This window comes from Sciurus carolinensis, chromosome 2 (genome assembly GCF_902686445.1).
Source record: "Sciurus carolinensis chromosome 2, mSciCar1.2, whole genome shotgun sequence".
Classification (NCBI taxonomy): domain Eukaryota; kingdom Metazoa; phylum Chordata; class Mammalia; order Rodentia; family Sciuridae; genus Sciurus; species Sciurus carolinensis.
In genome coordinates, this window is record NC_062214.1 from 191,944,086 (window position 1) to 191,967,140 (window position 23,055).

General features: G+C 38.1%; 1 protein-coding gene across 6 annotated transcripts in view; it reads right to left on the reverse strand.

Annotated features, from left to right (window-relative positions):
- Positions 1–1,634: 1,634 nt before the first annotated feature.
- Positions 1,635–23,055, reverse strand: part of Atg2b (autophagy related 2B) — a 68,995-nt gene continuing 47,574 nt past the window's right edge. For 2 of the 6 annotated variants that reach the window (XM_047537219.1, XM_047537215.1), the window contains exons 32-42: positions 22,513–22,621; positions 21,274–21,468; positions 20,281–20,382; positions 15,266–15,344; positions 14,240–14,447; positions 12,381–12,450; positions 11,956–12,038; positions 11,182–11,303; positions 10,826–10,980; positions 10,088–10,237; positions 1,635–6,762 (exon numbers count right to left, since the gene is read on the reverse strand). In XM_047537219.1, the coding sequence (XP_047393175.1) occupies positions 6,508–6,762; positions 10,088–10,237; positions 10,826–10,980; positions 11,182–11,303; positions 11,956–12,038; positions 12,381–12,450; positions 14,240–14,447; positions 15,266–15,344; positions 20,281–20,382; positions 21,274–21,468; positions 22,513–22,621 (1,528 nt within the window). In that variant the 3' untranslated portion in view covers positions 1,635–6,507. Of the gene's footprint in view, positions 6,763–10,087; positions 10,238–10,825; positions 10,981–11,181; positions 11,304–11,955; positions 12,039–12,380; positions 12,451–14,239; positions 14,448–15,265; positions 15,345–18,168; positions 18,280–20,280; positions 20,383–21,273; positions 21,469–22,512; positions 22,622–23,055 lie in introns of those variants that run through there. The other 4 variants (XM_047537216.1, XM_047537223.1, XR_007106604.1 and 1 more) reach the window with 4 other exon arrangements.

The following is a 23,055-nucleotide window of genomic DNA, read 5'->3' on the forward strand; positions in this document are numbered from 1 at the left end:
GTGCTGGGAAAACTGGAAATCCATATGTAACAAAATAAAATTAAACTTCTGTCTCTCACCCTGCACGAAAATCAACTTAAGTGGATCAAAGACTTGGGCACTAGAACAGAGACCCTGTGCCTAATAGAGGAAAAAGTAGGCCCAAATCTTCATCATGTCGGCTCAGGACCTGACTTTCTTAAGACTCCTAAAGCACAAGATGTATAATTAAGAATCAATAAATGGTATGGATTTAAACTAAAAAGCTTCTTCTCAGCAAAGGAAACAATCAATGTGAAGAGAGAGCCTACAGAATTGGAGAAAATTTTTACCAATCACACTTTAGAGCACTAATCTCCAGAATATATAGAAAACTCAAAAAACTTATCAAAAAACAAATAACCCAATCAATAAATGGACTAAGAAATTGAACAGACACTTCACAGAATAAAATTGATCAACAAACATATGGAAAAAAAAAAGGTTCAACATCTCTTGCAATTAGAGAAATGCAAATCAAAACTGCTCTAAGAGTCCATCTCACTCCATTCAGAATGGCAATTATCAAGAATACAAGCAATAATAAGTATTAGTGAGGATGTGGAAAAAGGGTACACTCATCTGTTGCTGGTGGCACTGCAAACTGGTGCAACCAAGGGCTGGGGAGATGGCTCAGTTGGTAGCTTGCTTGCCTTGTAAGCACAAGGCCCTGGGTTCGATCCCCAGCACCAAAAAAAAAAAAAAAAAAAAAAAAAAAACTGGTGCAACCACTCTGGAAAGCAGTATGGAGATTACTCAGAAAACTTGGAATGGAAACACCATTTGACCCAGTTACCCCACTCCTCGATTTATACCCAAAGGACTTAAAATCAGCATACTACAGTGATGCAGCCACATCAATGTTTATAGCAGCTCAATTCACAATAGCTAAACTATGGCAGCAACCTAGATGCCCTTCAACAGATGAATGGACAAAGAAAATGTCATACACATGCACAATAGAATATTATTCAGCCTTAAAGAAGAATGAAATTATGGCATTTGCAGGAAAATGGATGTAACTAGAGACTATCATGCTAAGTGAAATAAGCCAATCCCAAAAATCTAAAGACTGAATGTTTTCTCTGATAAGCAGATGCTGATCCACAGTGGGCAGGGTGGGGAGAATAAAGGAATTTTGGATTATGCAGAGGGGATGAGGGGAGGGATGGGGCAGTGGGGATGGGAATGGCAGTAGAATGAGACAGATATTATTACTCTATATTATATACGTATATGAAAAAAATTTAAAAATTTTTTAAAATGCCTTTTAAACCTTCCTTTATAAGGTCAAATATTCCTCCAAACAGATTTATCAAGTATTTATATAGGTCCATAAGACTAAAACTACAGGATTTATAAGTCCAAACTACAGAAATAACAAATAGAGTAATTAATACTCAAAAGAGGGAAAGGAGTGGCAAACTGTAACATTATTTACCCTGTACATGTTAGAAATTGGTAGTAAAGCTAGATTTGCTAATGGAAGTACAGGATCATGTGAATGTCCTTTCCCAGTACCAAGGTCTGACACAGAGCTACTCACCCCAGAGGCATTTCAAACAGGCTTTGGAAACAATTCGTGGTGACAGACAACAGTTATGATTAAAGAAAAATCCAAAGAGTAAATATTTTAATTTTTGAATATTCTTGATTTCATAATATTTTAAATAATCACACTAACAAGATACATTTCCACAAAAATACTTGTACAGTATCAGTATTCTTTAAGTATTCACATCATAATTAACATAATTAGGATAATTAGGAAAATTAGCAAAGATGGTAAACATCTACACAAACGTTCTCATAGTTGTGGCAAGATAATTCAGTATCTAAAATAAGTCAGGCTGGATCTACATAAAAGCTGAATTTGGTACCTCTTCCAAATTTCTCCTTAAAAAGACATATGTTCCTGGGTGACCAGCAGGTTATACAGAGCGCAAGGCAAATCCTACCAGAAATCAGGAGCCCCTCTCCACACAATGCAGTTCAGACAGCACAGTGAACATGCCGGGGGGCTGCTATTCTGACCGCCCAGGCACAAGTGACACAGAGCCAGAGTCACACACTTGCCAGCTCTGGACACGGCAGCACTCTGGTGCTCACTAGGAAGCCAGCGTGGCTCTCAGAGGCTGTAACACACCTCTAACTCCTTCGCTGATAAACTGCCAACATGCAAAATGTGAACTGACACTCAAATTTCTCATCACAAAATAGACCTACTGTGGCATTTTATAGGAATGCTTTTTCTGTCTTCAATATGCTGACAGTATGACAAAAGGAAAATAATTTCTGACCAGCAGTAGCTGTCTTGCAACTGCACATCACATCATTCCAGGGAGAAGCAGGCCCCGTGCCAATCTTAACTACTGAGATGAAAGCACGCTAAGCACTACTTGTTTGTTCTGGTACCAGGGACTGAACCCAGGGGCACTTAACCACGGAGCCACATCCCCAGTCCTTTTGAGACAAGATCTGTTGCTGAAGATGGCTTGAACTTGAGATCCTCCTAACTCAACCTCCCAAGCCACTGGGATTACTGGTGTGCATGCCCAGCACATTATTCTTATATGAAGAGTGATTATACCTTCCAGCAAACCAAAACAAGACTTCCTGGTAATGAAAACAAAGAATCCTTTTATTTCCTTTATTATCTATATACTAAATAATTTTCCTGTTAAGTCTTGAATGTTCATTTTATACCAATTGCTATGTCCAGCTGATGCATTTGCAGATCCAAAGTGAGTGTTCACACAGTCCCTTATTTTCAAGGGACTTAAAACATCAGCTCTTCTCTCTACTGCTGCAAGTGAGGTGAGAGGCTGTAAAGGGAGCAGGAAAGACGTGCACCCCACGGCTCAGCACATTACCCAGAACCTCAGGAATTCACTCCACACAGGCCTAAGAAAATGGAAGCAAAGTTGAGCGTTTCTCCTGTGGCTTTTTTCTTTTTTTAATCCCCCAGAGGCTGGGGATTGAACCCAGGGCTCACTCGAGGCAAGCACTCTGCCACCGTGCCACATTCCCAGCCCCAGCTTTTTACACATACAAAACTTACATTAATGTTAAGAGAATTAATAGTTAATCCTGGAACCATTTAGTGAAAATGTAGATTCTGCATTTAAAATTCAACTCTTCCCATTGGTTAGAACACAGGTACTAAGGACCCATGTCAAAGGGCTTCTGAGGTTCAAAAGCAATTCCCTGAAGGTTGGAAATACTGCAACAGCACTTAATAGTGGCACGTTGCAGGGGACAGGAAACACTGGCTTTTACTATTCTGTCATCTTAGGCACATGTCCTTGGAAAGATTTTTCTTCTTAAAGTGACTTTTGCATATAAAAACACCAATGTCAAAGATACTTACTCTAAGCAGGAATCCATATTGTACCCAAACTTCATTAAAATGAAAGTCTACCCAGGAGCTCGGGAGGCTGAGGCAGGGGGAATCTCATGTTCAAAGGCAGTCTCAGCCAAAGCGAGGCACTAAGCAACTCAGTGAAACCCTGTCTCTAAATAAAATATATATAAAAATACAGCTGGAGATGTGGCTCCGTGATGGAGTACCCCTGAGTTCAATCCCCAGTACCCCCCCCCCAAAAGTCTACTGTTATGGTATCTGAGAGAAAGAAACACTGTTTCATCTGTTCTCAAAGGCCAGTGTTCAGATGGGCATGGTGGTGCACTTCTGTAATCCCAGGGGATGGTAAGGCAGGAGGATCGCAGGTTCAGAGTCAGACTGGGCAATTTAGCAAGGCTCTGTCTCAATAAAACAAAAGGCAGGGGATGTGGTTCAGTGGTTAAGTGCTCCTGGGTCCAAATTTTGGTGCAAAAAAAAAGTTCAATGGATGCTGTACTTGTAAATAATAGCAACATGGGGACATACAGGAAGGTAAAAATGGTCATTTCAAGAGAAATACATCACTACAGTCTTTGCTGCCTATTTGTGACACAAAGTCAGCTCAACAGCACCAAGGAAATCTGACATTGCCACTCCCAGCAGATCCTCATCTAGCTTGCTTACTGAACTCCTTGGGGAGACCTGCAAGGACTCAGGCCACAGAGTACACAGTCTACTCTGGTCAGAAGAGTCACATCCTGATTCAACACACAGGCAAAGTGACAATCCAAAAACATACCACTGAGAACCTGAGGCATGGAGTAGCCCACAGCTGCACAGGGATGTGACCAGTCATAGCTCCCACTCAGTGACACCTGCCAGTGTGAGGTGGCACATGCTGTCGCTCACACAGGTGCACACAGAGCCTCATCATCCCAAAATTCCCACTGGGCTCTGTCAAAAGAAACCTTCACTCAGTGGGGAAAACTGAGGCTAAGTGAGGACTAAGTTGTTGTTGGCCAAGTCATCTGCTTGGTGACTTGCAGATCCAGCAACCCAAGGGTCCTGCCACACCCTTCACTGTGTCCTCACAACACAGAAGTCTGAAGAGTCTTTAGCAGAAGATAATGTGTGTTCAGATACAGACAGGCCCTCTACAAACAGCTCCCGTGAAGAGCACCTTGGTAAACTGGCAATGAGCAAACCCTTGACACTGAATCTGAGACACAGTTTTTGTACCAGACAGTGTGATCCCACCCAGAGTGGGGCAGGACTTGAGACAGAAGGTATTGCAGAGACCCATCGAAAAGACATATGTATTAAAGAGCTTTATCAACTTAATCTGTTAAAAGAAAGGTCCATTCGCAACTCCAGGCAGAGGAGGATAATTATTTTCCCCATACTACATTTAATTGAATTTAAGTGTAACTATGGATTAAGAGATTAAAGATTTTACAAGTCTAATCAGTGTTTTCCAGCTTGACTGATCAGGTAGCATACACAACATGGTTCATTTTAGAGCTAACCCTAGAGATAGCGAGCAGGGCCTCAGAATGAAGCCCAACAGCTGGGCTGTCATGATTGTAAACAGTGGCACCACCTTAATGTTGGTCAGGGCCATGCTACCTGAACTGTTCAACAGGGATAAGTTAATTACAAATGGTTCCATGATGTTTAAACAGGCAGTTACTCTGAGCACTGTTTTTCAGCAGTAAAAAAGAAAAAAATTAAATGCTATGTAACACTTTTATGAATTCTAAGTGTGTGGATTTTTAGTTTGCCTTGCCTTCCTGTTTAGAAAATTTAGAGAATCTGATTTCATTTTCTGACCTCCATCCCAAAAGAAAATACAATTCTAAAATCCAAATTCACTTCAACAATACTCCCCTGCACTCCCTAAGACACTTTAGGAATGAGAAGCTATATCATAATACTCCAGAGTCAGGGACCTCTGTCACTCCTTGAGGATCATTTACTTGTTATTAACCACAACTGATTCTAAAAAAGTACTTCCAAATATCTTGGGGTAAATCAAAATACTACATTTATGAATATGCTCTATGAAAAGCAAAATATTCATTGAAGCATAAAACAATTTTATCTTTAAATAGAAAATACTTTATTCATTCCTGACGGGTTATCAAAATGTACACTGTTAACCAAATAAAAATGGTACTTTGAATTATTAGTTCACTAGGGCTTATTTTTTTTTGAGGGTTTTAAAATTTAATTTTCGAAGAGTAAGAACTATTTCCAATCTCCCCTTCCACACATTCCTAATAAGCTTGCACTATACCTGCTTAAAATTAAACATATAACCAATTATGTGGGCCCAGTTCATTACAGAAGCACATTTTCACTTACACCTAGAGGAAGCTACCGTACTTGGGCACTTTCCTCTGCTAGAAGCTCTCAGACACGTTTACTACTCTTCATTGTTTTGTGTAACTTTGTAAATGACAAAGAATACAGCACATGACTTGTATTAATCTACACACACGCTCACACACACATACACACACACACACATAGGATAAAGTGCAACAGGACAGAATATGACTTCACTTTTTTCAGGCCCCAATGACAGAGCTTCTGAGTAAATGGAAGAATGCTGCTCTTGACATCTCAAGTATGCTGAACACTTAACCTAGCAGGGCAGCTTATGTTTTCACACTGATATTATATTAAGAATCCTATTTGCTTTGCATCCCCTGTGGCTTCTCTCATTCTCAACCAAAGTTTTGAAGTGTTTCTTTTTAAACTGTGAGAAAAATGAACTCACCAAAGCTACATAAATAGTGCTTTAGAATGCTCCAGTGCTTTTTGAGCACTCTATACTGTAAAAGAAGGCTTCCAATGATATCCTGTCTATAACAAGGAGAATTATAGTCATTTTAATAAAAGTAAGCAATACACTAAATTGGCAGCAAATGCTTTAACAACCTTTGACACCAGCCACCAAACGCTTCTACAGGCAAGTATCAAACTATTCCTAAAGGTCTGAATTTTTGGTTGCATGTTGTTTTGACATTAAATTATTTAACTAAAAAATGCTTTTGTTCCTGAGATGAGCACGATAAAATAAATGAGTTCCCTCTGAGGCTGCCACTGGGGCTCTGTGCTCCTTATTTCTATCCTTATTCTCTTCACAAGGAGTCCCGCTGGAAATGCCAGTCTTCCCCACGGCGCCATTTCTGTGATTCGTCCTGCCGAACATCTGGTCTAATTTGGTTTCTCATGCCACCCAACACGTTTGATGTTGCTTCAGTGGCAACAATCAGAGGTTTCACCACTGCTGGGGGAATCTGGCGCAGGACTTCACCCACAGCACCAGTAACGCCCCTGCTCTCATGTTCTCGAGCTGCTGTTTCATAAATGGTCTGGGCCGTGTCTGTGATTCCCTGTACAGAGGATGGGAGGTGGAGAGAGAAGGGGAATAAATTACTCGTCAGAAATCTAACTTATACTATACTATACTCTTCCAATATAATCATTTACATTATATTTATATGTAGACAAAAAAATTGCTTTTGAGATTACCCAGGATAATTATTTTTATGACAAATTCTAATAATAAGGAAAAGAGGCAATTACGATGATTTAGTATTTTGTTGTGACACCAGTGCATACAAAATGTAGCTGAACTATGATTTCACACAGGGAAGCTCACAGAAATACTTAATGATCCAAGAGCAGCTTTGTGGCTTGATTAATCACTCCAGTTAAACCCAACCTAGCAAACAAAGCTTAAATAAACATATTCACTAAAGGACCACGGTGACAATTCCTTTGATGCAATACAAAAACTTAATTCCACTAAGTTGTAGAAAATTATTTGCTTTAAATTACTGACTATGTATTAGAAAAGATAACTGAGGAACATTCAATTACAGTAAAAAGCTACATAGACCATTCTGTTGGGTCAAAGAGAAAATTCTGAGAATACAGAGCAGAAACCTGTCATCCAAGGACTAGAGCCAAAGCTTCTGCAGCACTCCTATCTCCTTGCTCTATAGTGTTACAGCAATCATGACCGCCCAGCTCTGGGGCTGAATGTATAAATGTGCAGGCAACTTAAGTAGTAAAACCTCACATGCCTTTAGAATCATTCCCATTTATCTGACTCAGAAATCTCCAAAAGAGACAAGGGGCACTGTTCAATTAGGACAGATCCAGTATAAAGGAACTTTGGGTGCTCCAGGGAAATTAGAGACCGTGTCCTAATGCAGAATCCAGTCATCAGTTTAACAAGCTAATAATATATGGTTTTCATCCAGTGCAGCAGGCAAACACATGTAACAACCGTGAGTTACATGCACAGCACAGCACCAAGTCCAAAAAGCTAAAAGACACAAAAGTGCTACCTTTAAAATGGTCTGGAAGATGACAGCCAGTCCGAGGGACTAGGGTACAAATCATCCATTTCCCTGCATCATCGTCCCTGCTCTGTCAGCTTCCCTTCCCCCTCACCACAATAAAAGGTTAGTATATTTTAGTGGAGTGATGGACTCCACCAGGTTTGGAGACACAAAAGAAAATTCAAATCCCAGCCCCAGTCACGTAGCTGTGTGACCTCAGACAAGACTTTTAAATGGGAATTAAAACACTGCCTGCCACCTATGGTATTTGTTGGAATTATACTCATCTAAAGAGTTTGACACTGCTTGGATAACAGGAGTGTTCAATGAATAATTCCCAGACAACCATGACCACCTCACAAGGACTTAACCACCAACAAAGAATCACATAGTGTAGGGTCAACAAATGTCTTCTGAGAAGGACCAGATGGTAGAGACTTGTGGGCCACACAGTCTCCAATCACATTTCTTTCTGGATTTCCTCCTTTAGAGTCTTTTAACATTGTGAAAACCATCATTAGCTTGAAAGTTCATCCAAAAACAGGCATGAGTAGACACGACCTGCAGCCTAGTCTGCTGACCCCAATCTAATGGATGAGCTATTTATGTAATACCTGATATGTTCTCTCTTCATCTTTGATTTACTAATATCTAAACTGAAAAAACAATTTCTCCACACTCAGGAATCTCTATTTTTAAAAAACATTAGTACGGAATTCAGATTCTGTCTAACTCAGCACACCCTCGCAACTCGACTCAAGTTCTATGCTCACACTCTCTTCCCTCATTCTTTCTATGGACAGTTTTTGAAAAAAGAACTCAACTTCAGCTGCAGTTCCCAGGTGCCAATCCTGGCTCACCACCTGCTCGCTGTGGTCTGCTGGAGGGTCCTTGTTCATGCTGAGCCTATTTCCTCACCTCTAAGCAGGATCAGCACCCATCTTTAAGGACCACTGTGTACCTGGCACAAAGTACCACATCAAAGCATGCGTTAGATGTCCACACCAGGCCAGTGCTCTGCAAGTGCTCCATATCCAAGTGCTGCTCTGCCCTGCTGCCAACTGCCTGTGCTCCACCTTGAACCTCAGCATCAAGTTCCACACATCTATCTGTTGCTAACTGGTCCAATACTGGTAATTCTCGTCAATCTCTGCACTAAATCTCTTTTTAAAAGTTGAACTTTGGTCTTCCCTTCATTTATTCCCTGATACAATTCTTGGGCCCTACCTCATTGGCCTTCCCGCAGACTTGGGGACGACAGAGGCTACTCCTGTCAGGAAAAGGACTGGCCTAGTTCCTTCTGTCATCAGAACATAACTGGTGAAATGTCTTTAATGAAATTCTAAAACATAGAATGACCACAAACTTCTTCAGGTAATGTTAAAAAGAATGTCAAAAAAGATGAAGCCAGGGAATGTCCCAGGCGATAAAAAGAACCAGCATTCAGTGGCACAACTGTCAGAAAGTCATGTAGCACGCCTACTACAGGGCAAGATACCGCAGCTGCAACTCACCTGCTCCTCCCTAGAGACCTTCCTGCACATATGAACATATACATTTAAGTGAAGATTCCCTTGGCGGTGTTGCAGGAGGAAAAATAGAAACTAAACGTTCATCAATAGGAAAATGATAAACCATAGTATGTTTATGTAATGATACTATAAAGTCATTTAAATCAGATTACAAGTATTAACATGAATATAATATTGAAAGAAATAAGCTGCAGTACACATATACCTTTGATGTAAACCTAAAATATAGAGTGTTTTGCTTATGAGTACTTATATAATAAAACCCTAAAGACACATACAAAAAAAATATGCATCACCTTCAGGTTAGAATGAAGGTGATGGTTCACTGAAAACTGCATTTCTTAAACAAATCTAACATTAATATAGCAAAGTATAACTATGTGTTAAACGCATACAGTAAGCTGGGTACAGTGGTGCACACCTGTAATCCCAGCAACTTGGGAGTCTGAGGTGGGAGGATCACAGCTTTAAGGCAGCCTGGGCAACTTAGTAAGGTTTGGGGATGTAGCTTAGTGATAAAGCACACCTGGGATCAATCCCCAGAATCAAGAAGAAAAAAACAACTGCAGTTGGTGCAAACATAGGCATGGTTTCTGCCATTCCCCACATACTTCTTGTGATAAAGAGAATCTGCCCCTTGCTCTCTTCTCTTGGTGGGAGCCTATCAGTCAGAACCCAGCCCTCTCTCATTCCATGAAGACATGTCCCATGCTACTGGTGGCTGCTCCATTCTACTCTCAGGGGTTTCTCTGAAACACATTAAAACCACTGAATGTTCTTTGGGTGACAGCCAGGAAAACATGCAAACTGACTTGTCTGCTCAAGCACTCACGTACCTCTTTCACAACACTGTAGGCCTTGGCCACACCTTCCCTCAGGTCTACTGGCTGGTGAGCTAGCCGGTGATGAGGAAACCTTTTGACCTTCTTGGGCTCAATAGAAAGAGTACCAGGAGATACCATGTCATAAGCAGTCTCTGCTGCTGCCTAGATATTTTGTCAGAATAAGAAATGAATTAGAAAGCAGTGTGGAGAGTTAGGTACCAACAGAGCATTCTACGGGAAGTATGCAGAGCTTCCAGGGCCTGAATTCATTATAAGAGTTATAACTTCTACAATAAGAACATGAAAGATAAATTAAAAACTCATATCTGGGTTGAGTTCACTTATTCAGTTCCTTCCTCTCTCCACAGAGAACACTCAATGTTTCTATGTTGCTTTATGCAATGAATACTGAATGGAAACAAACCTTAATACCTCTACTGTTTAATCAGTTAAGTTTCCTTCAATTTAGCTTTGATATTTTTTATACAGACTGGTAAAAGAAATCCTCTAATTTAATAGTTGCTATTTACCTAAAATATGCAAGCAAATTTAACACTGCATTCCACTGTTCCATTCTACTGAATATTTAATATTGGACATCTAAGTGATAAAGTGATATTAAATCATTACAAATAAAACATCTACTCTCAACATTTAGTGTATTTATATTTCCACAGTATTGTTTAAAAACAAAACAGCCCACTTTACAGTGGTTCTTCTTTGTGGATTAAGAAAGGCTGGGAAAGATACCTGTATGGTTTGGACCATTCTGTTCGTGAGCTCCAGAGCAGCCATTGCAGTTGAGGTGCCAAAGGAAGCAGCACCTCTCTGGAACCCTCTGACAATGCGGCCATCCTTCCGGTACTGCTCTATTGGTAGCCACACCAAGTCCTTTAGACCTTGTACTGGAAAGTCAGCACAGAAATCAACATGAGTTCTGGGGTTCAGAGCTCTGTTAACATTCTAACCTTGGAGTTTTAACCCTGAAAACTGGAAGCAAAGTTTTGTGTCTGTCAGTACACATATAGATTTTTTAAGAAAAATGATCTTGACATAGACTCTCAAGAGCATTCATAACCCCGAAAGGGTTAAAAGAGAAAACTCACCTAACTGTACCAGTGAATGCATAGGCCCAACGCCTCCCAGGATTCCTGGTAGCTGGTTCTTCTTAATGTCATTGAGCCATTCAGTGATTGCATATGAGAATAATTTGTCAACACCTAGCAAACTGGAATAAATGACTATTAGTATATAGAAAAAAGAAATAAACTTTATACACTTAGGTAAGTTTTTTTTAACTTAAATTTATGAATTAAGAGAAAATTTTTAAACTTTTTAAAAAATTTAAAACTAAATTTTTTTAAATCAAAAAGTAACATAGATCAGCCACTTAACTCCCAATCTGAACCTCTTTCTACATATTTATATTAGATGATAGGTAGATATAGACATAAACAGATATAGAAAATCCAATTGTAATGTTTCTAATTTCCACAAGACTTGGGTACACATGTGTGTTGTTCCACTATCCTTATTTCTTGAATATCTAAAGCTGTAGCACAGAATTAGCCCAGTCTATAAATTGCCATTAACTGAGTTTTTCCAAATAAGCTAGTTTATAACTTTAGGAAATCATTAGAAATGTCCTAAACCATAGCTATTTTTAAATACTAGTACTCTACTCAATTGACTGACTCCCTCAAAATAAAAATTAGCTGCCAACCAATCAGAGTAGTCTAAAAATAAGCTCTCTGCAGAAAACACTGTATTTTAAAATAACTAACATATATGTATGCTTGCTATGAGGGCACCATTTCTAATCTGTTGTAAACTAGTCTTCGTAACCTCACCTTAAAACCTCCCAGGATAAATCAACTTACCCATGCCGATAGAAAAGCCTCTTCAGTTTTAGCTCCGAGCAGTTTAACTGGGCCAGACCAATCAAAATCCCAGCTAACGTACCCTTTAAAATTAAAAACATTTGAATTAATCTGTAAGGAGAGACTCAGCATTTAACATAGTTGTTATTTGGGGAAAATCACTATGATATTCATTAAAAAAGCTAAAAAAGTTGAAATATTTACTGAAAAAAATATATTTTATAATACTCATGGTACTAAAGTAAATGACATTAAAATTATTTGGTATAAAAACAAATTTTAAAAAGTTGAACTTCATTTCAATTTCATATGTATATGTTAAAATTTTATATAAACTATGACAGTGCAAAGTTAAAAAAAAATTGAAGCCATTAGGAAAAAAAATGAGATAATTTGTAGAACATATTTGTGCAAAATTTCCAAACCTGATCCATTGATACGTGTTTGCCATGATAATCAAGTCGAATAGGAACTTCTGACGTGAATCTGAATTCTCTATAGATAAACAAGGGATGGGAGAGTTATTTATATTCAAAAGTACTAATCACTGAAATTACATATAAACTAATTTGTTAAACTGGAGAATAAAAATAGAACCACAAAATAAATCTTTAAATATAGCCTAAATAAAAAATGTCTTTTAATTCTACCTTTTAAGGTAAGATATGACTATTATCTGATTGTTTTGACAACTTTGTATTTGTTATATTTAAAATTTTCCTCACAAAAACTTTTTTTATTAAATAATGTTCATTCTTATAAAAATTAATTTTGATAGATACCCTCCATACAAATTATCAAAAACAAATTAATAAAAGTGACCTTTAAGAGTAATCATTAAGTCAATCATTACCAAGAAGTAAAAAAAGAGGTTAGATGATTCTTCTGGCTGGTGTGAAGCACTCAGGAGACCCAGATTGAGTCTCAGCTCCATCAGTTAATTGGGATGCAATCATGGGCAAGTGATTTAAACACTCTGAGCCTGTCTTCACCAGCAAATGTTTTAAATGCCACCTACATTGGTAAATTTTGGTGAGAAGTCTTAAAATTTATGCTTATAAGTAGGATATCAACATACTAATACTGAGAATCATGGGAGAAAAAAATAATGTACACTGATGGCATATAGCAAATTCAGTTGGCTTCCAAAAACTGACTGTAAATTAGGCACATGGAACACTTTTTTTTCCCTACAGAATTAATATTGGTGGTCACAAACTAAGCCACTGTCACCAAAGTCCACTTAAATCTTCAATAAAATAGAAATACTGTATTTACAGCAATCTATTTTAGCCTGGGATCCCAGGTCGTCCCTCATTTCTTGAATGCTCATCTCCATCTGGTCTTCTGGGCAGTACACTTGGTACTTGCTCCTTCCACACTCTTTTACCCAGGACAACCATGTATTTTAATTATTTGTAAGCACAAACAGATTTTTCACTGAGTGTAGACCAAAACCTGGTATATATACAGTAAGTGCTCAAGATATTCATAACATGACAGCACTTTCAAACACTTCTACTACCACTTTGGGCCATGCCTAAACCTCAGAACCTAGAGGCAAAGACAGAGAAACAGGGGGCCATGATGTCAACAGGGGAGGGGGTTCAGAGAACCAGAGAGGGTAGCTAATTATCCCTCTCAACAAGGGGTTTTGCTCTTCCTCCCTCGTCTTTCCAGTAATGCCAAGGCTCCATCCCTATCACCAAGGGTTGGGAAAGAAGAGGATGAGAAGATGAAAGTCTGGAGAGGAAGGAAAACTCCAGCATGTGGCCAGCTGGCCAGGCAGCTGGGCAGCATCAGAGCAGAGAGCAGCAGTGCAGGAAACCAGGACATCAGGGAGTGATGATTCAGCCAAGGAGGAAGGGTCAGGAAAGACAACCATGATGGGGGAAATCATGTAGAAAATCTCATAGGAGAAAAGGCAGGAATGCCAAAGCCAAGGTGGGAAAAGAGGCAAAAGGAAAACCTCATGTTTAGGAAGGTATAAGACACCATTAACAGTGACTAGGAAGAGGAAGATCAAGAGGGGAAAGAGGAAAGAAGTTAGGAGGAAAAAAGAACTTGTGCCACAGATGCAGTAGAGATGGATCCTGAACTGGGGTTCCTATGTATAAGAAAGGGTATAAGTTAGATGGGCACCACATGCGAATAAACACACCAGTTAATTATGTGGCAATGCAAAGAAAAGCTAATGTAACCTCACAATTACCAGTACACTTACATATTACATAGTTACCTTCAAAACTTCAAAGGAACTTCACTTGTTATCAAAATTATTTACCTAAAAAACACAGGCTGATCACTAAATGATGCTTCTTCCGCTGAGAAGTCCTTTTCCTCTGCTCCATTAACTGCCTCCACTGAACTGGCACTATCGTTTGGGGAAGGTTGTTTTGGCCCAGGGAAAGAAAGAACTAGATTTGGCTCCTTTGAGATACTCAAATGCCTTGGCAAACTGCAGGTGACATCAGCTCCAGGAGACTTTTTGACTGAAAATGGAATGTGCACATTTGAAATATTAGATATGTCTCTATAGAGTAACTGTTTAAATCAATCTTGTTACATTTCATTTAATAAATATAAGTCCTATTATAGAGGAAATCCGCTTCTCAGTAATTATTAACTTTACATAAACTACAGTTGCATTAATAAAACTAAACAAACACACCCACACACACATATATATATACACATGGGAATAAAGATTGCTAAGTATATTCTCATGCATGTATGAATAAGTCCAAGTGAATCCCACTATTATATATATCTATAATGTACTAATTTTAAAAAGCATATTCTCGGGGGCTGGGGAGATAGCTCAGTCGGTAGAGTGCTTGCCTTGCAAGCAGAGGGCCCTGGGTTCGATCCCCAGCACCAAAAAAAAAAAAGGATATTCTCAAAAATACCCCATATATCAATCAATCCAATACAGACAGTCCCAATTTAATGACAATTTGACTTATAATTTTTCAACCTCACAATTGTGTGAAAAAAAAAAAATATGCATTCAGTAGAAACTGTATCTTGAATTTTTATCTTTTCCCAGGCTAATGATTGTGGTCACATTCTCTGTGATGGTGGGTGTCTGTAGGCAGCCACCGTTACATCAACCCGTCAGTCACAAGGGGGGAACAACTAACACTCTAAAGCATGCTATGCTGCTATGATGTTCAGTAGGTTAGATGTACTATATGCATCTTCAACTTAACAGTGTTTTCAACTTTCAATGTGTTTCCCAGGATACAACCCCATCCTAAGTTGAAGGCATCTGTACTCGTTATAGATTTTTTTAAACTATGTTAAATACCTTCTGGATCTGGAGTCAGTAGAAGCTCCACTTCTGTTGAAAGACTTGTGAAGAAATCCTTCAGGAAGAACAAGGCATCCTAAAATTAAGAAAAGTCATTACAACTGAAAAGAAAAGGACATCTATTTCTAAGACTATGAAACAAAGCATTTTAAAGTCTCACATTTTATCCATTATTCAAATATCACTATAATTTATTGAATCCCTTACTATGTCTCAGGTCTTACTGCTATTCTGTCTCTGTCTCTGTCTCTCTCTCTCTCTTTCTCACACACACACACACACACACACATTCCCATCAATTCTCTTAACTGAGAAAATTAACTTAGAAATGGAGAAATTAAAAATTGCAAAGCTAGGAATGACTGTCAAAGTGCCTTTTAGTTTTCTTAGAAATAGAGCATTAGAGCATTCTCATTCTAGTTTGGCATTAGTCTTCATTCTAAATTGGTAGTGGTAATACTGCTAACAATAATAATAGCAGCTAGTTTATTCTGGCTACTCATTTGCCATGAGAGTTCTAAATGTCTTATTTCTGCTTTTACCACTATATTATCTTAATCCATTTTCTTCAGTGAACAATGATATTCAAAATAAGAATGAAAAATAAAATCACTCATTCAAGTATTCTTCTAATACTACAGAGTTTCTAACAAAAATGTTTGGCTGCAGGGCTGGGGAGATAGCTCAGTCGGTAGAGTGCTTGCCTTGCAAGCAGGAGGCCCTGGGTTTGGGGTTCAATCCCCAAAACCACACACACACAAAAATGTTTGGCTGTCTTGATAATCCCTTCAGTTGGCCCACTGTTGGCAGCTTCATTCTGCCTTTCTCAAAGTGACCAATAATCTTGGAGCACATCACAATCAAATGTCTGAGCCTATTCTTTCTTATTCCCTTCCACTTTAACAAAATCCTAAATTAATAGAAAACATTAATACTATACCAAAATACAAGGCAAAGTTCAGTTATAGGGTCACATTATTTGTTAGCACACCAGTCTGACAATTTCCAGTCTGAGTACCTAGGATTCCATTTATCCCAAGTATAAATGATCAAGATAGAAGAACATTCTAGGTACCATGAAACACAGGGGAATGAGGCAGCTCCAACACTACTAGAAGCAGGTATCAAGTTCATGGGCTGTTCGTTCCTCTGTGATGCTTTACACATGTATATTCTTGTACATAGTTCATACATTACTTACATTACACATTTATCATATATTATTTATATCAAGTATTACACATTAACAAATTTAATAGTGTATAAAATGCTTTCGTTGGCCACTAGATGGTGACATTTTAATACAATCGTTTTAAGTCCAAGACAGCCTTCATAAAAATAGAAAATTTCAGGTATCAATTTGCTTTTTAAGAAAAAAAAAGAAAACTTGACACAATACACAAAATGACAAAGGGTACTACTCACCAGTTTTTTTAAATGTTCTAAATTTTTTAAATTTTGTATTTATGCTAAACTCTACAACTCAGTAAAATAGGCAATCTAAGACACAGAGCTGTCACAAAAGGAAGATACACAAATGGCTAACAAACACGTGAAATGGCACATAACATCACTAGTCATCAGAGAAATCCACCACAAACACTAAGTAAAACAGCTAAACTAGAAAGCTGATGCTCCCAAGTTTGACAAGGATGTGAAGCAACTGTAGTGCTCACTGGCAATGGGTGGGAATGTACACTGGTACAGCCACTGAAGGACACTGGTAGCTGCTTATGCTAGTTGAACATAACCTACCTGACCACCCGGAAATTCGGCTTTTACCTAATACATATATAACAACTCAAAAGCAAATCAGTAGGTAAATGGATCAACAGACTGTGTAACATCCACAGTGAAACACCACATGCCAATAAAAATGCACTGACTGGGCTGGAGCTATAGCTCAGTGATTTAGCACTTGTCTAGTGTGCTTGGGTTCCAACCCCATTACCACGGAAACTATGAGCAGATTCCTGACATGCCACAACACAGATGAATCCACTGACAAAATGTTGGGTGCAGGAATCCAAACACAATTCTATTTATATGAAGTTATGCAAGAGGAAAAAACAACTATGGTAATCAAAAGACAAATGGCTGCTTTGGTGTAGTGAAAACTGACTACAAAGGGACATGAAGGGATTTTGTGGAGTAGGGGAAAAGTTAAGCACTTCAATTGGTGTACTAGTTACTCAAGTGCACAAATCTGTCAAAGTTCTGTACAGTTAAAAATCTGTGCATTTTATTATATAAATTATACCTCAATACAATAATTTTTTTAACTTAAAAAACTTGATTTGTTATTAATGCTAAACTTTCATAGCAAAATATTTATGCCTAGCTTTAAGGTGCAATAACAAAGGATATTTGCAGAGGAGATCAAAGGAATTGAACTCGGCATGCAACCACAGAGTCACATCCCCAGTCCTATTTTGTATTTTATTTAGAGACAGGGTCTGAGTTGCTTAGAGCCCTGCTTTTGCTGAGGCTGGTTTTGAACTCAAGATCCTCCTATCTCAGCCTCCTGAGCCACTGCTCCTGGCAATGAAGGAATAGTGCAACAGGATTTAAAGAGTTAAAGAGTTACTTTTAATGTCATACTCAACAAGGAAGTGATGAAGACGAAGTACACAAATATGTAAAGGTGCTGCTCCTTGTGCACCCTGCCCAGCCCCAGGTAAGCACTTTCCTATCTCACCAGAATGGTCTCCCAGCCCAGCCTGAGTTAAGTCCCTGGTGCCCTCATGAAGGACTTCACCAGACTACTTCCCTGGCACTCCCTAAGATGCAGCTTGCATATCCCCACCTCCAGAAAGTCTTTCCTCACCATCCCTCACCCTCCAAACTCCCTCTGTGGGCCAGACATGTCATTCTACACCTTCTTTATCACTTGTACTCACCACAGCATATTAAAAGCATCTGCTTTATGTCAGTCTTCCCCACTACAGAGAGATCTTTGAGGATAGGAATGTCTTATTCATCTTTGTATCCCCAGCATCCTAGTTCAGAACCTGGGACAAGGTAGGCATTCAGGAAATGGCTTTGAATTAATTAACAAGTCTCCCCTACACAATTCCCAGGCAGTGCAAGGCTAAAATGAACGCTAGACTAGGTCAGTCAGGAAATCTGGCCTTCATACTTTGGATCTCCATCTCCCGCACAGTGGGACTCATCCATCTGCACTGTTTACTGCCTGTGCTATGGAGGTGCTGTGCTTTAGAAGCAACTGCACTTAATTTCAATGGCAATGAGGCTTGATGTCTACGATGCAATTAAGACAAATAAGGTTCGGAGCTGCTTAGTAAGAAAAGTATTACTCAAAGTAGCATCATTCACCAACTGATTTATTTTCCTAAGAAAAAAATGAACAGAAATGCATGGTTTTCTATTCAATGATGGTTTGCAATCTCAAAACATGGCATATCAATCTTAGGAGATGTAAACTAGAAAAAAATGTTTCATTTAATAAGAAACTTAAGGTTTGTATACTGTAGCATGGATTTGTTTTCCTAGGTTTTATGTCTAAGGGACTGATTTCCCTTTTTTCTTCAATGTAGTCACAACCTTTATTTCCCTGTTTTAAGATTAATACTTCATTTTGAAGTTATAATGTTTTATAGTTCTAACAAAGAAATCATACTCAACATTTTTTAAAAAAGCCTACTAAAGAAACTGGACTTGCTACATTTAATAAAGTCAAGCAATAAAGATAAATGTCAATTCAGTCTTGCTCCCAATGGTGACTTATACAGATCAATTTTCCCATGAATATTTTTATCAAGCCAATATATGGATAAACTGAACTAAAATATGGATATCAAAAGATATTATTCTTAAAATGAGAAAACATAAACCCAACATCTGGCCCAACTCAGAAGTCCCAAGCATTAACGTGAAACTAAGGTCCACTCCTGTACCTCAGAGAACAATTTTCTCTGAAATAGTGCCATTTTGTTTGCAATATAAACATTTAAATTCATTTCTAAAATACCTGTTACTTGCTTATAATTGATTATTCAAGTTTTATTTAAGTAACTAATGAACAATATCCAATGATTATTTAATCAAATGAATAATGTCAACCCACAAATAAATACTCTGCTTCCAAACCTGAGCTCAAAACAATGTAAAGGATACAAAGAGGGTTTTTTTATTTTAAAGCAGATTAAAAACTCCTTTAAGTTCTGCAGTTATGTGCTTCAGTTAATATTACTGACCCTTAACATAGGGTGCCAAGAACTAAGCATAAGTGTTTTCTTACATCAGTTTATAATCCTTATTTTTAAACATCACAATGCATGTATTACAATTTCTCTCATTTTATCAATGAGGAAAGTGAGGCTTAGAGAAGTGAAGCAAGTTAACCAAAGCCACACAACTTGTAAGTTACTGAACTGAATCAGGTCTGACTCTAAGCCCATGCTCTTCACCACCACACTACATTACCACTAAGCATCTTATTTTATATCTCAAATAAGGCTTCTTACAACCATGTTTTAAGCAGTTCTCTGGGTTAAATCAAGCCCAGAAAAAATTTAATGGGATGCTTACTTGAATATGGAAAATGGTTTTCTTTATGTATACCATTCCATAAATCTGTTGTTTGTGATCTCTTTAGGTAACTATTTGCTTATTTTCATTTTGCTCAGAGTAGAAAAATTCTTTCAGATGTTATGATAACAACACAATCAGGAAGTCTTTTAATAATCTCTGAAAATGGTTATGTATATCTGAATTAAAAGTAAGTCAACAAGGACTGAGGAGAGTAACATGTATTTTGTCCCACCTCATATAATGAATAGGAGACTGGGATAAATAACATCAATAACATTTACCCACCAACAATCCATATTTCAAACCTTTAATGAATCTGCCCTACTGTTTACCGAAAGTCTGCCTTAATCACATAATTCCACAAAAGTTCAAAAGAAATAAACATCACAGTTCCTTTGTTCTGGATGAGGGGGCATAAGTCTAATCACAATCACATGGATCATGCCTGTATTACCAACCTGGTCAATATTGAGGCGAAGTGGCATCAGTGATACCCTCAAGCAGCATTCCTGTGGTGACCTGCCAGACTCTGGGCGCACATGCAATGCTTTAATTGTCAACTACAAGACAAAAACGAAACAAAATATTTATTTCCCCAAAGATATAATGACCTTATTCTCATTTTTAAAAAGAAAAAATAAAGAAAAAAATCATAACTCTATGTGAGTACAAAAAGTGATGAATTATCTACCCTCTTTTCCTTAAAGTCTGAATCAAACTTTTTTAGGTCACAATCCCTTTTAAGAACCTAATGACAGAAAATGGGCTCTCTTTAGAGGAAAAATTTCACGAGTAACATTGTACTTGCAGGCTCAATAGAGTCTGCTGAGGCCCAGAAGTTCATCTTCCAAAGCCATCTCCCGTAAAGAACCTCCAAGGTCCTGAGCTTATCAGTTCCACCTTGCTAAAAATAAGCAACTAAACCAAAGCCACACAACTTGTAAGTTACAGAACTGAGATCTGAATCAGGCCTGACTCTAAGCCCATTCTCTTCATGATCACACTACATTACCACAAGCATCCTATTTTATATCTCAAATACGGCTTTTGAAAGAGGTACTATGTTTTAAACAGTTCTCTGAGTCAAAGCCCAGAAAAAATTTGATGGGAGGCTTACTTGAATGTGGGAAAGTGATTTTCTTTACTTACATCTTTCCATAAATCTGTTGTAACATTGGTTACAAATCTTAGAAATCTGGAACACTTTCAACAACCTTAGAAAAAAAGTCTTAGAAATCTGGTACACTTTCAACAACTCTAATTATTTTGTGTAGATTGCTATGGATTTCTGGTTTTCTTCAGTTATCAATATATTGGCCAATTATATAGTTAATGGACCCTGGCAGTGATATACAAAGTAATTTTTAAACACAAAACTTTAAGTGGCATATTTAAAAGGAATTTTCATATTAAAAAGAGAACATAACAAAAAGTGAGGCTTTGAATCATACCATGTTGGAATGAGCTTTTCGAGGCATTTCTTTGCTGCAATACAAGTACAAAAATTTATTCATTTGTGATGTTGCCAGACGATCTCGAATTTCAAGATCCTGAACAATGAACACCTGCCGAGAGACTGGTTGTTCTAAGAGGCTAGAATCGCATTCTGCTTTGCATGTAGGGTAAACTTCATGCTGAAACTTCACCTTAACAGACAAGAAGGAACACAGAGCAGCCTTTACTTTTTATTTAAATTAGATTTCCTCTTTAAAATGCAAATGATCACTCATTTTCTTTGGATTCTCTCTCAGCTTATAATTCCACTTTCGAAGAACTAAATATTGCTTCATTTGTTAACTTACTTATTGATCTGTGTGTACCCTACAATACACAGATAAGTTTTGCTAACATTTCTTAGTTGACCTTAGTAAAATCCCTTACTCTTTTAATTTTTTTTATTCATTTATTTTGGTACCAGGGATCTGAGACAGGGTCTTGCTAAGTTGCTGAAGTAAACTTTGAACTTGTGATCTTCCTGCCTCAGACTCCCAAGTTGCTGTGATTATAGGCATGTACCACCACACCCACCCAATTTTATCCTCTTAAAGCAAAATGAGAAAACCTATGAAATTGCCTGAACAAATCAATGGAAGCAAGGTCCAAGTTCCCAAAAGGGGCAAAGATACAATTAAATACATAGAATTGCCATCACTACAATATTTGTATACTACCTACCCTAAAATATGACACTTGGGGCATCTTGAACAGGCTGGAGTTAAATTCAATGCATATAATATAAAGGACCCAGTGAACCTTTAGACCTTCGCAAAGGACCTGCAATATGCACTATCCAAAGGCAGGCCTTCCCAGACAGGTACTCTGGGGCAGCAGCTTATCACACGCCTGTGAAAGGAATCACCTGGAAACTCACTAAAACTTCATGTATGTCAGATCTGGGCCCAGAAACCCAGGTCTCAATAGGCCCACTGGGAGATTTTAAGGGCACCCAACTCTGAGAACCCTACTCCAGGAGCAGCATGGGAGGAAAAAAAAAGACACAAGTACCATGGGCATCTTAGAACACCTGAGAGAAAAAGAAAAGGAAGTATTTTATACAATATCCTTATACTTTTTCAATCCAAAGGGCTGGGACTTAAGGGTCAAGACCAATGGGGCTGGGGCAACAAAAGAACCACCACTAATATTCCTTTCTTCTTAAGTGGACTTGACTCCTCAAAACACCACCTTACCTTGCTTAACTGTATTTCCATTAAAAAGTCAGGGTTCCTTCCTTTCCCCCCACATACTGTATTACGTCCATGTCTTGTGGGTGTGTGAGAAGGCGAACTGTGGGGACTACTAAAAATGAAGGAAAAAAGAAAATAGTGCTTAAAAATATTCAAAGAAATCTAATGAGTAATATTAGAAATATTACTAAGATGAAAAGAAAAATAAAATTACAGAACTATCAGAAAGTTGTCACAAATTATATTATAAATCAAAACCAGAGTAGTCATCTGCTTGCTAAATATTCAGAACTTAGAAGAATCTAATTATGGTACTGGGTTCCATATCACAGGATGCACTTGGAAATGAGACCTCTTTATAGCATTCTTGTTATCTTAGAAACCCTTTTTGGTCTAAGAACAAGTCCTAGAAATGCCAGAAAACAGAAAAGAACTATAATCAAGTCAGAGTGTTTTAAAGTAACTTTTAAGTACAAAAAGGTGAACTATTACCAAATGTTACTGCTCCTCCCACCCTGGAGCACTCTCTGCCGAGTTCTGTTCTCC